A 16974-nucleotide genomic window follows, 5' to 3' on the forward strand; every position below is an offset into this window, starting at 1 on the left:
AATCAAGGTTTCTCAGCGGTGTTGTAATGTGATAAAAACAGCATTCTGGCACCAGCTCTTCGGACGCTAACACAGATTCATTTTGTTTTATTACCCTTGCTGTTTTTGGTACACAAACAGCATACTTAAAAAAACGTTGTGGAGTTTTACGGGGGTTTTTGTGTGTCTTTTTTGGTGCAACAGTGAAATTGGACTTCAAACACATCACCATTAGAAAGTAGTTTAAGGAAAGTTCATGTAATTCATGTCGTTTCATGAACACGTTTATCAATGTATCGTAATACTATCGTGCAATACTACTCAAATTACAGTTGAAACATTCGCCCTACATCCTACATTGGATCTCTTCCCATAAGTTCCATATCTCTTCCTCAAATTAAACTTCTCTCTTTGGCTGCCGAAAATGGCTATCACCAGTTTATTGTTTTCTTCTGTCGGTATGATTGCGGCCCAGAAATGTTTCTTGTTTCCTTGCTTTGCGCCCTGGTTGGTACAGCTGTTAGTCCAGCCAAGCATGCAGGGAGGCCAGGCCGAGACAGGGGAGGACAACGCGTCTGTCTGTTTCAGCAGGCGGCCAGGAGGACACAAAACAAACGAGGCAGGCTGTCGGACAGAAACACAGACAACAAACAACATAAGCAGCATCTTCTCTTAGATATGTCGCTATTTCTGAAGATCCATTCCTTATCGTCCTTTTAAAACATCTTTGGTCGTTGACTCAACCAAGTCTTCCTTTCTTGATCATTTGTACTTTGGTTGATGTGTTTGTTTGGCGGTATGTGCGTGTGTCTGTGTGTGTTGTGAGTGTTCCTATGGGAGCCAGACGCCTGGCGCGCATACGTAAAGCATGGCTGTGTGTTTCTTCAATCTTTTTTTTCTGTGTTTGTAATATCTTCCGGTTTTCAGACTTCTCAGAAAATGTATTATGATGATGAGTCGGTATGAGAATGATATTGGTCAATTATTTAGTACTGTGGATGTGAACAAACACATATTTACAGAGACTAACAGCAAGGATACAGTCTTTGGGTAAGACCCTCAATCAAGCTACTTCAGCCCCTGCCACCTTCTCGCTGTCAATGGCAATATATTACCATCAATTTGATCACAGTGTCCTGGCTGTGAACCAACTAACCATTAGCTTAGTTAGCAGCAAACATGGATGAGGTCTACTTCATCAGACTGAACCATATCAAGATGAACTACCACATCATGAGGGTTGCTTAACATGCCTTCTATAATATCAACATGAACTGTAATTATATCATACAACCCCATTTATAGTTATTAATTCATAAACACTTGCAGAAATCGAATGCAATAAGTGCAGTGTGCCAGTGCTCAGTACAGGGACATGGACAAACAACTGTGTTTTTATGGCACCACAATGACCAGAACCAGTCATAAAACCAATTCATGTGGCCTGTATTTCTTTTGTATATTTCTATTAAAAAACACATCTCTCACAGGGATGGCACTTGCATTAGCGTGTGCCTCGGTGTACTTGGTGGCCTGGGGGCAGAATGCAAGAACACGGCTGGATGATGAAGACGAATGTCTCAATCAATTAGCTTATTGGCCAGCAGAAGTGGTGCGGCCCAGGCAGGGGGACATATCCAACGAACCCATCAGCTAAATGATTGCGCTCTGGAATAACCAAGGGACCTCTGCTATCGCAAGGCCCGCAGTATAGCAGTCACTGGCTATAATGGGACACAGCAATTCTTTCCAAATGTTTCAACTGTGGTTAATGAAAAAATGTGGCCCAGTTGAAACTTGGTCCAGATAAAAATCGACTCCAAAAGTACTTTATAAGGCAATTCGATTTTTTATATGATGTTCTGCTTCAATCGATGATGTTGAAGTTAGCTGTGACACCCCCTGTTTTATCAATTAGAAGTAGTTGTTTTCACCTTGGCGCACAAGGTCGTCTCTGCCATCATCTCAGTCACGCTGCGAGGTCCCTGTCCCGTCTCCTGTCCTCCTCGTGTCGCTGAATTAATAAGACAATCAGTGTTTCAGTGACCTACTGCCCTCTGCTATATGACGCACACACACACACACACACACACACACACACACACACTAACACGCAGACATACTGTATGCACACACACACACGCAGACATACTGTATGCACACACACAAACACACACACACACACACACACACACTAACACGCAGACACACTGTATGCACACACACAAACACACACACAAACCTGGATAACAGTGCTTTCAGTCCTCATGGTAGGGTTTCTCTTGAGTGCTCGGAAAACGCACCAACCTTTCCACACAAACGGGCGAGAACATTAGATGCTGTTATTGACTTCATTCTGTTTTTCTGGAGGGCCCCCCTTATGAGAGCTTTGTTTGCAGATGCACTGGATGCGATATACTGTGTTCTCCTAATGCTATAGCAGCGCAGAACGCTTGAAAATGCGAGCCTCTTTCTGTCTCTCCAACTGAGTCTCTGATAATGAAATGGGAGTTTAAAGTCCGCAAGGAAATTAACTTTAGCTGAGGTGAAATCCATGGGCTAAAACACCCAAAAAGGTTGTTAAGAACCAGAGATGGACAGCTTCCTCCCAAAAGGAGCGTCAGACAGACGAAGACACTGAAAAAAATATAGAATACAGAAATTTTACAATTCATTCACGCCATTGTTGACTTTATCCTTAAGGAGGACCCACAAATTACCTTTCAAAGCGAGTGAAAAAACTGCTTTTCTACACAATTATCCAGCAATTACCCTGACAGCTCACACAAAAGCGAGCCGAAAACACTTTGAGATAGTCAAGCCAAGGCTGTTGCCGGCTGAATATGAAGTGGAAATGAAGTTGAAATCCTTTGGGTGGGTGTGACACTGACGCAGAATGCAGTAAATGTTACTCAGGCTTTTAAGGTTGGTCATATTTGTTGGATTTAGCAGCCAGGGAGAAAATATTGCACAAACTATTTATTATTCATTTTGAACCTTAATCAACATCAGGCTAATATACAGGTAGACCTAATACTACAAAGCAAATCAATGCAAAGCTACTTGTCTCACGGGAAACCTAAGACAAATATTGCCCAGACTAGCGTTTATTGCAAATAATAAATCAAATAGAAGTCAATAAAAATCCTGTCTGAACAATTAAAACAAATGTCAGTTAACAACAGATAATGCTGTGTTGCTCGATGTAGCTGATCTAGCATGCTCTCCCCAGCTCTCTGGAGTAGGTGATGTGTTTGTTGAGTGCACTGAGTTACACATGTACTCGTAAAATGTTGTGACAGCTTTCCCGCCCTAGTGCTCTCTCTCCCTCAACACAAACTATTTGATTACTCTTCCTTTCTCTCTCTCCATGTCACATCCACGCCCTCCTTTTGGCGCTCAACATCGCCAGAGTACTAATCACTGGCACCTGTACCCCGTTAACACTGACAAGCTTCTCATATATACCCCTCAGGTGGGTAGGGGTGCCTTGCTTCAGTTCTGTTTCACAGACTTAAAAAATACCCCTGGTTGTATCCTGCCTTCATTTCACTCTTTCTCTCTCTTTGTCTCTCTCTCTCTCTCTCTCTCTCTCTCTCTCTCTCTCTCTCTCTCTCTCTCTCTCTCTCTCTCTCTCTCTCTCTCTCTCTCTCTCTCTCTCTCTCTCTCTCTCTCTCTCTCTCTCTCTCTCTCTCCACCCCTCCCTCTCTCTGTCCATCTCTCCCTTTCTGTCTGCGCAGGATGATCCAAGGTATCTCGTTATAAATAGCAGCCTCTTTTGGCCCCACAGGGTTTCCCTGATGTTATAAACATGGCGTCATCTCATGTGACATTGAAAACCCGTGTTTCCTGGAGTCCAAGACCAAACCACCTGCCCCTGCTCTGTCTCCTTTGAAACTGACAGCTTGCACCAGGGAACACATTGATGAAGTACAGTAGACATTGCAGCTTGCATTTACAATGTGCTGTACAACATATTTCCTTATTACCTGTTTTTTCTACAACCTTTATAAATAAATCATGGAATGTGCTGGACTTTAGAATTGGAACGAAAGTGCTGAAGAAATAGAATGGAGAAGAATAACGCCGACAATTATTGACATTCGTATTGGATGAATTATCCAGTGTTGTAATTTGACGCCAGCGATCGTCTTTGGTCGTCGTCCAAAACGGACCTGCCTCAAAACTACATCTCCCACAATCCAAAACACCTACACTGCGGCAGAGACAAAAAGGCTCCATGCAGAGTTTGGGGCGCTGATGCACAGGACACCTCTAGATGTAACTCTGGCCTGGGGCCTTGTCTGTACAGGCACTCCGGTCTTCCTAACCAGACTGGTGTATGACGTGGAAGTCTGAAACATGGAAGCTCTCTGAAGACGAGCGTACACACCCCCACAGGCCTGTGTGTAAGTGATGCAGTAACCCAAGCAGAGATTAAATAACATTCCACCGGAGGAGTGTCGAGTGATGGGGTGTGTAGGGCAGCATTCAGACACCATCCATCCTGTGGGATTTCAATGGCTTTGTTGGTGGAGATTAGCCTGGGATTACAGCCCCATACCGTGGATCTATGGGATTGTAGGTAAGGCCGCATCTGGTCCAGAGAGAGGTGTGTGTGTATGTTTGGTGTGGTGGCTGGAGAGATGTAAGTGAGCACAGATAATGAGCCCTGAGGTGAGGAGGAGTCTAGTCTCTCTCTGCCTGTCTGGTTGTGAGGGGTGTGAACTTCATGATATCAGGCATGGAGTTACTTAAGGCCTCTCTGCCCTACTGCTGTGACTGTCTGTCACACGATTGTGTGTGTGTGTGTTTGTGAGTGTGTGATTGGCTATCCTCTGCTTATCTCCATGCCCCTGTGACTTAACATCGAGACACACACAGACTGTGTGTGTGTGCAAAGCCGTGTGTGCAGAAGTGGTTCCACAATGCCCAGCAACGAGTTTGTTCATCGCAGTCTCTATCCATAGGGAATATTTATGGCGTGTCTATGATTTAGCATCATTGCATATGCTTGATTTGTGTTTGTGATGGCGCTGTGTGTGTGTGCATGTGTACGCTTGCCAGAGAAATATGGGAGTCTGGACTTGCGCCTGTGTTTGTCCGCCAGTCTCTGCCTGGTGGGCTGTTTAGCTCCCTACAGGCTTGTGTGTTTATCTCAGTGGCGTTTAGAAGCTGGTCATTGGACAGCAACCAGGGCATGGCCCTCCGGAGGGGGTCTGCTGTACCGAGCCTGCTCCCTCACTTAACCCAGCTCTCCAGGCCCCGATCTGGCTGCCTGTCCCTTGCAGCTCTGCACCAGGCTGGTCCTCAGGCTTGGTGTGTGTGTGTTTATGGCAATGTACTGTATCTATTAAAAGGACAGTACTGTGTGTGTGGAAGCTTGCTGGATGTAGATGTGAGGTGTTGAAGTGGGCAGCAATCTCTCCTGCTGTTTTCGATTGAACAAACCAAACAGGCCTATTTCCCTTATGCATACACACATGGACACACACACATACTCACACATGTACACACCCATGGGCACATGCACACCCACAGACATGGGCACACACAGACATGCACACACAGACATGCACACACACATGCATACACACACACACACACACACACACACACGCAAGCACACACACATGCATGTGCACACCCACACACACATACACACTGACCCTCAATACTTACAATAACAGTGGGTGATTCAGTAATCACCGCCATAAGAAGCGATGGTTTGGGCTCTCAGGACTCTCTCAGCACACAGTACAGAAGCTTACTGCAGAGTTGATTAGGGGGTGTTTGTGACCGGAAGGGCGTGGGTTTAATAGGGAAGGAGGTCTAATTAGGCTCTGGTTGCCAGTTCCTGTGCAGGTGGAAGCAGTCATGGCATCAAGCGTACTGGCAGGATGTTGATTCATACCCCAGCTCCATATCTGAGGGAGGAGAATGAGCAGAACTGCAGGCTTTCATGTCAAGGAAAGGTGTGTGTGAGCGTGTATTGACGTTCGTGTGTTTGTATGTGTGTGTATCGACGTGTGCGTGCGTGTGTGTGTGTGTGTGTGTGTGGGTGAGTGAGTGAGTGAGAGAGCGCGAGAGCGAGCAGTTTACAGTCATTACTGATCTATTTTTAGACATACTGTAGACACATGCTCATACTTTGCATTTGGAAAAAGTCGAGGTCGCTTCTCATCTTCGATTTAACATTCACTATCTTTCCTTCAAGCACCCCTGATTTTCCAGGAGAGCTCCTTCAAAAACGTGAGGCAAAGTTAAGATAGCATCTCAGTGTGCTCCTTCTAAGACATTATAATGATGTTTAAGTAAGAGCCAGCAAGGGCTGTTTCTGACTCCTATGGACGTTCAGAAGCCCTCCATCCCCCCTCCCACCCCCATCCCTGCCCCCTCAGCGTTACACCGTGACGCACTCCAGTAAAAATCCTCACGCTCCTGGTCACACACGTCACCATGGCAATTAGCGCGTCGGAGGTGTGTGACTGACAGCTGCCACAGCTGGGATGTAAATAGTGAGTGCTGGCGTTTGGAGGGAGACCTGGGGAGGCCAGGAACCGGCGCCGCTGTTCTCACCCAGTGATATGGATCCTATCCAGACACCCACAGGTGTTATGTATATGAGAGATCAGAGCACCAGTATGGGGAACTGTAGGGTATTTAATGTCACCTGGCTGGAGTTCATTAGCTGTGCCTGTCTTTATCCCACGTGGACAGCCCTGAAGATACCCTGTAGAGAGGTTAGTCTTACAGCCCATTGGTAGAGAAAATGTCTGGCCCTGGTCCTGGTCCTGGTCCGCTTCTCCTCAAATCCCATGTGACTAATGGCAGGTAGCTAGGAGCCAGGCAGCTCCATCTGGCCTCCTTCTCCTTCCAACACACTCTCTGCCCCGGTGCGCCATCAATCACCCCAGCAGAGAGCTCTGCCTGGGCTCCAGAATCCTATTTCTGGCCCTCACACACTGTACTACCACACACGCCACACTCTACTCTTCCTCCTTCCCCCTCTCTCTTCTGTTCTTCTCTGTCTTGTGTCTACTCCGGCTAATGTGTAGTGACTGCATTGAAAGTGGCAGAGCGCAGCCCTGCTCGTACACGGGAGTCCTCTCTGCCAGCTGTCGGCTCAGCCCCACACTGAAGAGGAATTGACTCCGGCGCCGAGTCACTTCACAGAGTCAAAACACCCATTCCAAGTTCAGTGGTTTCACGGCAGCGTGCGTTCAAAGCCGCGCCGTCAAAAGCCATCCTGCTTTACACGGTCATATGTCGTCATACCGGAACGTTCCCCTCGGCCTTGGTGTCGCAGCATTCCGAGTTCTGTGGTTTTACGGCAGCGTATACGTTCGAAGCGTTGAAATCCAACGTTATCCTACTTTACGCAGTAACACGTTCAGCACACTGGAATGCTCTCCTCAGCTTTGGTGACACAGCAACCAGAGAGGTTCTATAAGTGTTCCGATTTGTCCTATATTCTGCAGATCAAACAGAAGCCCACGAGGCAAACGGGCCTTGGCTCTGTGTTGGCTCTGCTTCAGACACACCAGGGAGAGGACCCTTGGCTGTGCTTTAAACCAGTGAGAAGAACAGGAGCATCTAGGAGCTTTGTAAGGAGGGTTGAGAGAACTTGAGCAGGTTGGCACGCTCCTTTGTGTTGTCTGGGACCAAAGCGGTCCCAAAGGACATCACTACTTAGGTGCATCTGCGAAATCTCTACTTCAGGGAAGTAGTGGTGTCTATTTTTAATAGTGTCTTTTAATGGCATTGTTGAAGAGCAATGACAAGCGGGAACAATGTCGTTTGTTGAACTGATGTTGTTTATTGTGCTTTTCTTATTTTCACAGCCACTCTGTGAGAAGACCCTGGTTATGAAACATAATTATTCCTGAAGTTGTGACTTAAATCATGATCCTACGCGCTGCTGAGCTCTTTCTGGGGAGTTGGTCTTGGGCAGGGTTGTGTATTGCTTTACGTGCTTCAGTCACTTCTGTCAAAAAAACGTTTTTTTGGGGGGGAAAAATGTGTCCGGTAAAGGCAAACCCAGTAATTACTCTTTGTGGACCGCCTCCCAGGAGCTTAAAGTGGACGCTGCCTGGCTCAGCTCCCCAGACCTTGAGACACATCCAGGAATAGCTTCCCTCTTCAGACATGCTCAGACCGGCCCTCTGAAGAGCAACACTGGGACCGTGCTTCACAGCGCGTTCAAGGGCCCTCAGACGGAACCGTTTGTCTTCAGCCTCTGTGCTGCTCCTGAGACCCTCATCTTAAAGGTTATTCTCGTCTGGTGCAACTTCCTGGAACAACCGCAGGAGTTTAAATAATAAGCAGAACACGGAGCATAACGTTTTGTCTAAGTGACCCAATGTTACCCAGACAGACAGAAGATGTAATCAACTTCCCAGAGGAAATAGTTAATTAATAGTTCCCTAATTCAGCCAGTGAAAAAAGCCTGATCTTAATTGAGATATTAATACATCTTGTAATTTGGCATAACGTCGTAGACAGTCTGCCTGGGATATGCCTGGACAGCCCTCATTGGTTTCTGTTCTGACAACACAGAGAGAGAGGGAGCTAATTCAATACTTGGAGAACGTACACTTCGACAGAGAGAAAGAGAGAGTGATTGAACCTGAACAAGTATATGTATTATTATACTATTTTATCTATGATTTTTTAAAATTAATTTCAGAATTGTACATTTTGTACATTGATTACAACCCAGCTTTTTGAAATATGTCCTGTGTCACGAAGCGTTTTTTGTTCAATAGGTTGTGGAGGGTGCTGAAATTTGAAGACAACGATTTGTACATTTCAAACATAAATGATCATAAATAATTATAAATACATATAACTGTGATAGTAATCAGAATGGTTCTTCCTCTTGTTTTCTCTCCACAGTGCTTGCCAGTGCGTGGTCGTGGATTTGTGCTGGACAACTACAACTGTCACTGCAAAGCAGGTTTTTACCACCCCAACAGAGTGTCTGTCAACGGCTTCAAAAGTAAGACTTCTGAAAGATGATGTCAACTTTGTTTACACTGTAGTAACATGGCTCCCCAGATGCTGCCAACACGTGCCTCCTCTCCCTCTCCCCCCCCCTCTCCCCCTCTGCTCCTCTCCCCCTCCGCTCCTTCCCCCCCCCCCCCCCCCCTCTGCTCCTCTGCACTCTCTGTTCCTTCTCTCCGGCAGTCTGCCTCCACCCTTCATCCCCAAATCCCTTCCTCCCTCCACATCCAAACTTGTTCCGTCGCACGTAGAAAAGCACAGCACGAGCTTCGTCAGAGGGACTGAACACTCCCCTCTTTTTTGGAGGGAGGCTGTAGTGTGTGCGTGTGTGTGCGTGTGTGTGTGTGTGTGTGTGTGGGGGGGGTTGTGGATGTGTGTTTGAGTGTGTCTGCATTCGTGTGTGTTAGTGAAAGAGAGAGAACATGAGAGTAATGTGATCCAAGTGAGAGGAGAGCCTCCCTCGGCAGTCTGGAGAGCCTCTGGGACCAAGCCCAACCCTCCTAATCCCTGGAGGGAACCCTCCACGCTCTCCTCAGCAGAACACACCGGCCATTTTGACTTCTCTTCATCCCTCCGTTGTGCTTTCTTTCCCGTGTATTTAGCCTGCTTACGTGTGGGAGAAGTTGGATCAGATATGAGTCAGCTGCTTAGACAGGGAGCCAGGGAGAGGAGCTGTGAGTCATTACTAAGGAGATAAGTGGGCCGCTTCCACGGGATCAGCATGTGCAGAGTCACTGTCTTCTAAAGCAGCAGCGAAAGTGGAACACTGGGAGGAATAATAGTTTTTAATGGCTGTTTCGAAAGGTTTTGGTCCCATGTTATTGTATACTGGTGTAACCGGGTGAGAAAACAGGCTGTCTGTCATGTGTAAGGCTTGAGAGCACCCATGACTGTCTATTTTCATCCAACGAGCCCTCCCTCCATCCCACCCCATCCATCCACCCCCCCCCCCTCCCTCCCCCCCCTCACCTGCCCTTCCTCAAGGCTGTCCTTCCAGCCCAGCAGTCTCAAGCAGTCCCCAGAGTGAGAGATAGAGCAACACTAGCATGTCTCTGCGTGCTGTAGCCATGTGTACTCTCCATGTGTATTCTGAGGGGAGAATCCCCATCTCTCTGCGTCGTGCCAGAGAGTGAACAAGGAGGAACAATGTTGGTTCACCATCTCCTCGCACACAAATCCAAGCTCTGCTGTGTAGATTGAAGGAAAAGTGCTCAAATCATCCAAATCAGAATATCACTTTGGGTGTAATTATCAACAAAGCATTATCCGTGCTAATCCGAATAACGTAATCCAGTATATCTCAAACGTGTATCTTTCATACGTTTCAGACAGACTTTCTGAAAGGTGAAATGTTTTTTTTACAGGACTTGGCTTGAATGTCACCTGCTCACAGTGTCCCCCGCTGTGTCCATCTGTCCCACAGACCCGGGCACGAAGGGCAGAGCCTCCGACAGCGGCCCCAACGCGGACGAGGGCTCGTCCAGCGACTGCCTGCCCTGCCGGGACGGCTGTGCCTACTGCAAGGACGACACGCCGTGCGTGGCGCGCGGAGACGGCGGCCTGCGCGTGGCCGTGCTCTCCTTCCAGGCCCTGTGCATGCTGCTGAGCTTCGTCAGCATGGTGGTCGTGTACCGCTACCGCAGGAACAAGGTAACAGCGGGGGGGGGGGGGGGGGGGGTTGTACGTCGTCGCCACTCGGTTTTTGTGATGTTGTTATTGGTTGACGTGAGGAACTGCTGTGCGCAAAGTGCTGCTCGTTATACATCAAATCCCTTTTTGAACAGGGCTAATCTGTCCCTCCCACTTTTTGCGGAGTATAGGCTGTTTTAATAGCCGCATCCTCCGTGGTTATTAAAGAAAGCTGTCCCACCCCCATTAGAAAACAAACCTACTCCCCTGGATTCAGTGACTGGTGAGGAATGGAAGGCACTGTGTGGGATTAACATTCAGATGGCGCTCATAACACACGGCCCATCTGGATCTCATTGGATGTGTGTCTGGCCTTAAGGACATCAAAGTGCTGCTCTGCACAACACATCATCTGATCCCATATGTGGCCGGCGGTTTCAGCAGCGCTTTGGATTCATTTTCAAACGGCACATCTGACAGTGTTGATCACCCAGGATTCAGGACCTTGGACAGGGACCAGCCGGGAACCCTGAATATGGATGTGTAGCCCGGTGCCAGAAAAGAGAGTCAGTGATTATATATAAAGTATACAATGCATTACTCATGCATGGTCTGGCACCGTTTGATAGCCACTTAAATAGTCCCACACTGTACTACTGAGCTAGTTTACACTTTCCGCACCACGGTGGACCTTTGACTGTGCTTCTCAAATCCTCTTAGTGTGTCACCTAAGCAGCTGCTTGTTTCTGTCCAATAATTGGCTTCATTAAAGGCTTTGTCTTGAGTGTGAGAAATGGGAGGATTAGCCTGTGAAGATTCCCCAGCAGCAGTGTCAGGACTCGATCCGCTCCTGCTAACGCTCTCACCTGACGAGGAACGCAGGCCTTCTGCTGCTCGGGCGTCTCCGAGAGAGACTCCGCATCTGTGTTCCAGGCTACGGATCAGACACTTTCGTCAATGAAAGCACACAGACGTAGCGCCTATTAGGTGTTTGCAAGGTTCCCCCATATCGTCGTTTGTCAGGAACAGACTGGGGGGTGTCGTGGTGAGGCCAGAGCTCATTTAGAAAGGGTTTCGATGATGAGCGTCTGTCGTCCTGTATAGATATGCGCTGGGTGCTTTGCACAATATGTACGCGCTCAAACGGAAGTCCCAGCTGTTTGGAGCTCTTTGAGAACCCCCTCAAGCGTTCTGTCAACTGGCGGAGGATACGAGAGCGATAGAAGCGGCATAGAAAAAGCATGAAAGGGTGAATCCTTCTAAGACAGAGGCCCAGGGCAACAGCTTTTAGTTGCTGCTTTTCTTTAGTGAAAAAACAAGTTCACTACATCAGGAAAATACCCTTTCATTCATATCTATCTGCCGTGCTCTAATAGGACGAATATGAATGTGCATCTTGTTTTTCATCGTGGTATGCTTTTTTGATCAGAAGCCAGTAATACTGTTATTGTGTTTCCCTCAGAGCATACGAGCGTCCGGACTGGTCTTGCTGGAAGCCATTTTGTGTGGAACCCTGCTTCTCTACTTCCCAGTAAGTCTCACATACTCTTTGAGTTGCGTGTGTGTGTGTGTGTGTGTGTGTGTGCAGTAGTATTAGTAGTGTGTGTGTGTACAGTATAGGTGTCTGTGTGTGTACAGTATGTGTGTGCATGTGTGTAGGAGCATGTGTGTGTGTGTAGTAGTGTGTGTGTGTGTGTGAGGAAGTGTGCACATGGCGTCCCAAACCAAGCTGTGTTCTTCAGGTTACGGTGCGACAGACTGGAAAATGTACTCTACACTTACCTGAGTCAATCTTTAAGCTGCTGTCGCTGTGCGGGAGAGGGTCGTGCCACGTTTCATTTCCATGATATTTCATGGACTTACCAGAGTCACTACAACGCAATCATCTTTCCCTGTCGTTTATCTTATGCCTTTATCGTAGGTGTGTGTGTGTTTAGTATTGCACAGCACCGTCATATTTTACAATAATTAATAAGATGGATCGACCCACGCTCTGATAACATCCAACAACTCATAAAATGATGAACGATGGATGAATTTTACTGCTGTATATTTATTCAAGAGTTCATTCAATAGATGTTTTTTCCCAGCAAGGTTACTGTACAACACACGCAGCGCGGCACACTAGAGAATGTTGGTCACGTCAGGACACCCGAACCTCTCTCTTATAAATCATTAAACGTTATTTCTGATGTGATGAGATAAGCAGTGTTTTCACAGCCACGGTGTGTGTTTGGCAGAGACAAACATCCCATCCACGGCTGTGCCCTGCCGTAACGGTGAGATGGATGGGCCAACAGACCCAGCAACCTGTGATAGCTGCCATCTGGTGACCGGGCCACTCACGGTTAATGGGCACGGAAGCTCTGCAGACCTCCGATCTGCAACACCCACAGTATCTATCTTACATTTACATTTAGTCATTTAGCAGACGCTCTTATCCAGAGCGACTTACAGTAAGTACAGGGACATTCCCCCCGAAGCAAGTAGGGTGAAGTGCCTTGCCCAAGGACACAACGTCATTTGGCACAGCCGGGAATCGAACTGGCAACCTTCAGATTACTAGCCCGACTCCCTCACCGCTCAGCCACCTGACTCCATCTTCCATCCTTTACATGGTGCCGTTTACACGCAGAGCAGTCATGTTGTTTCTCATCAGCCCTAATGTCCACACTTCAGCTAATCTGCTGCAGGTTCTGCGTGAAGCTGCACGGAAACCTTTGTTTCCGATCATGTTGGCAAGATGTGAGCTGGATGTGGAGCTACAAGCTACAAGGTGGTTTAGGCTTTCAAATCAGTGCGTTCATCTCACATATATCTTTTCGCAGATATGATATACATTTCACCAATGACAACCCAACAACTTAGCATGCATGTTATTGTATTAATAAAAACCTAATAAGATTTGGTACTGGACAAATGAACAGATCAGGCCTTAACATTTCAAGCCCCTGATTATGATCACAAATGAGCGAGCTACGCTAACACATCGCATCAACCGCATTGATTTACACAGATGTGATGGTGCACTGGCCTCACTTCTGCCCGGGGCGTTGGGTAATTGCAATTTAGTGGCGATCATGGGAACCGACAAGCCTGGCCTAGCCAAGGAGACTAAATGTAATTAAAGTGAACTGATTTAGAGCTAGCTAATCAATGCAATTAGCGGCGACAAGGTCCTGGAAAGTAATAATCTTTAAAAGCGAGCTGCAGCATTGGTCGGGTGGAGGCTCTTTCTTGGATGGGGGGCAGCGGGGGCTTCTGGTGGGGTGTCGTCCCCCGGACGTTTATTGTTAGTGGTTGTTGTTGTGGTATGTTGGCGTAACCCGGTCCACGCTCCTCAGCAACTCCTTGGTCTAGCATCATCTGCTTCCATACTGTTTTACATAACAGCTAGCATTCCAGTCCAACCAGTGAATCGAAATGCGCTCTGTGAAAGAGAAAAAAAAACGACCGTATTTGTGTAAATTGAAATTCCGATGTAACGCGCAGATTGGAAATCCCCTTATTCTGGATTGATTTACTGAAATTCAAGTCCCCTTCAAGGCCGGCCTATCTCATTTTGATACGAATCTCTGTGTCCCTTCATGTGAAAATTGGGGCTTTTCTGCACACGAGCGTCCACGAGACACGCTAGATTGATCTCCGCCCTGATGCATTTGCATGCCTCCCCTATGAATGTGATATGAGGCTCGCCTGCTAGGATGAGACACATCACTCCCCCAATCTAAATATAGACACGAGAAGACATTCTCCGGTTCCTGCTGCTTCTGCCTCCGCCAGGACCGCTGCGTCTATTTTCAATAATTCCTGTGTTATTAAGGACCAAGAGACACATCTCATCCTCCTCCCTTGTCAGTCTGCTTTGTGGAGTAATGCAATTTTTTCCTCCCTCCCCTCACCTCGCCGCCTCCCCTCCTTCCCTCCCCCGGCACACCATCTCCCCTTTCTCCCCTTCTCCTGAGTGTGTCACATGCAATAACTTCAGCCCCTGCCTCCGACGAGGAGGGAGGGGAGCAGGGAGAGAGAAACCAAATTAGGTGGAGAGCCAAAGCTGGCTATTTCCGTCTGGCCGAGGAGAGAGGAGAGAGGAGAGAGAGAGAGAGAGAGAGAGAGAGAGAGAGAGAGAGAGAGAGAGAGAGAGAGAGAGAGAGAGAGAGAGAGAGAGAGAGAGAGAGAGAGAGAGAGAGAGAGAGAGAGAGAGAGAGAGAGAGAGAGAGAGAGATCGCAGAGCAGACTCCCACATTTGTGATTCACATTGTGATCCCGGGATTAGCTCGCCAATCCTGTGTTTGTGTCTCGGCACGCCGTATTATTTGGGAAGCTTGAAATCCTGAGATGGGGCTAAACAGACCAGAGTTAGGATTGCTCTTTGTCCTCACTTCACCGAGGGCAACGGGGGTGTTTGGGCCCCGGCTATGAAGAAGAGAACACGCGGCAAGGCTGGTATCTCAGGAAGTGGATTTTTCTAGATGCAACTTCACTCGATGTCTTCGGCATGTCTTCTGTCTCCACATGCAACGCTTCCTCTCTCTTTCTCTCTCGCTCCGATGGCTGTGGGGCGCGTCGTTCCTTCGTGTCTCTCTCTCTCTCTCTCTCTCTCTCTACCTCCAAGAAGCTCTGGGAGCTATCCTACTGTCTGTCCACACACACACAAACAATAACACCCATACACACACGTGTACACTACCCCATTCGATCCTAGCCCCACCCCAGCACCCCCATCTCTACCCCTCCTGAGCCTCGCACCACCCCATCCTCCCCACCCCAGGCAGGGTCTGCAGGCAGGGTCTGCAGGCAGGGTCTGCAGGCAGGGTCTGCAGGCAGGGGCTGCAGGCAGGGGCTGCAGGCAGGGTCTGGCAGGGTGTCCCAGCCCATCAGGGGGCTGATGGGAAACAGTAAGACCAGGGGATAATGCATCCTGACCCGTCAGGCTATGAAACCCAGTCTGCCTGCCATTCCTCTCCAGCCTCTCTGCTTTCCCTCCAAGCTGTTCTGTCACTTTCAATCTGCCTTAAGTGGATCTGGAGGTTTGCTGTGCGTGTTTGGAGCCCTCCCCCCCTCTCCCTCCCTGCCCTCCCTTCCAGATTGTGCTTACCCTGCCTGTCTAAAGTGCCGTGGCGCAAGCCTTTCCAACCCACAGATGCTGTCTCTCGCTCTCTTTCTCTCCCTCTTTCTTTGTCGCTTTTTTCTTGCTGTCTCTCTGTCTGTCTTTTTCTCTCTTTCCCTCTCTCTCTCTCTCTCTCAGTTTTTTTCTCTGCTTCCCTCTCCCTCTGTCTTTCTCTTTGCGTGTCAATAGAGTGGGACAAAATAACAAGGAAATAGACTGTGTGTGAGTGGGTAAGCAAGTTATTTTAACTTCTTGCTTTTCTCTCCTCAAATGACACCCAAACTCTCAGAGCTACTGTACATGTATCAAGGTGTACAAAATGGAGGCGGGGACCCAGATAGGGGAACTATGATTCCATGTGTCCCCATAACTCACTCGCCCGAGCGCAGACACAAGTATGCCCGCCACCTACTAAGGAACTCACTTACACACATGCCGACACACACACACACACACTAACCCCTGCACACACAGTCCCAGATCATGTCTGTCACAGGAACGAAAGTCTTTCTCTAGATGACGTGGAAAGGGAATTGTGGGACACTAGAGCGATCGTCTCTGGTCCTGATGGCGCAAAGTTCAACCTGGATGTAATTTACACTACGGCAACCCCTGGGGGCCGGGAGGGGAGAGACCATTACCTCCCTACCGCTGGCAGTCTCTCCCGGGAGGGAGGAAGTGTCAGCTTTCATATCAAAATGGATTCATCGCTGCTGCTCCGACTCCCCGCCCCCCTACCACACACACACCACCATGCCCCAACGCACCCATGCACACACACCGCACCCTCACACACAGACCCCCCCCCTCCCTGCTCCACATTGTTTCAGAAATCAGGGGAACAGAGAGACAGTAGGGAGGGATGATGAGCAGGAGGAGGTGATGAGCAGGGGGAGGTGATGATCAGGAGGAGGTGATGAGCAGGAGGAGGTGATGATCAGGAGGAGGTGATGATCAGGAGGAGGTGATGAGCAGGAGGAGGTGATGAGCAGGAGGAGGTGATGAGCAGGAGGAGGAGATGAGCAGGAGGAGGCGATGATCAGGAGGAGGTGATGAGCAGGAGGAGGTGATGAGCAGGAGGAGGTGATGAGCAGGGAGAGGTGATGAGCAGGAGGAGGCGATGAGCAGGAGGAGGAGATGATCAGGAGGAGGTGATGAGCAGGAGGAGGCGATGATCAGGAGGAGGCGATGAGCAGGAGGAGGCGATGAGCAGGAGGAGGAGATGATCAGGAGGAGGTGATGAGCAGGAG

General features: G+C 48.4%; 1 protein-coding gene across 2 annotated transcripts in view; it reads left to right on the forward strand.

Moving 5' to 3' along the window:
- gpr158a (G protein-coupled receptor 158a) overlaps window positions 1-16974 on the forward strand; it is a 47453-nt gene that overhangs the window by 9901 nt on the left and 20578 nt on the right. For both annotated transcript variants that reach the window (XM_062480034.1, XM_062480035.1), the window contains exons 3-5: window positions 8878-8980; window positions 10409-10635; window positions 12077-12145. In XM_062480034.1, the coding sequence (XP_062336018.1) occupies window positions 8878-8980; window positions 10409-10635; window positions 12077-12145 (399 nt within the window). The remainder of the gene's footprint in view (window positions 1-8877; window positions 8981-10408; window positions 10636-12076; window positions 12146-16974) is intronic.

This window comes from Osmerus eperlanus, chromosome 15 (assembly GCF_963692335.1).
Source record: "Osmerus eperlanus chromosome 15, fOsmEpe2.1, whole genome shotgun sequence".
Lineage (NCBI taxonomy): Eukaryota > Metazoa > Chordata > Actinopteri > Osmeriformes > Osmeridae > Osmerus > Osmerus eperlanus.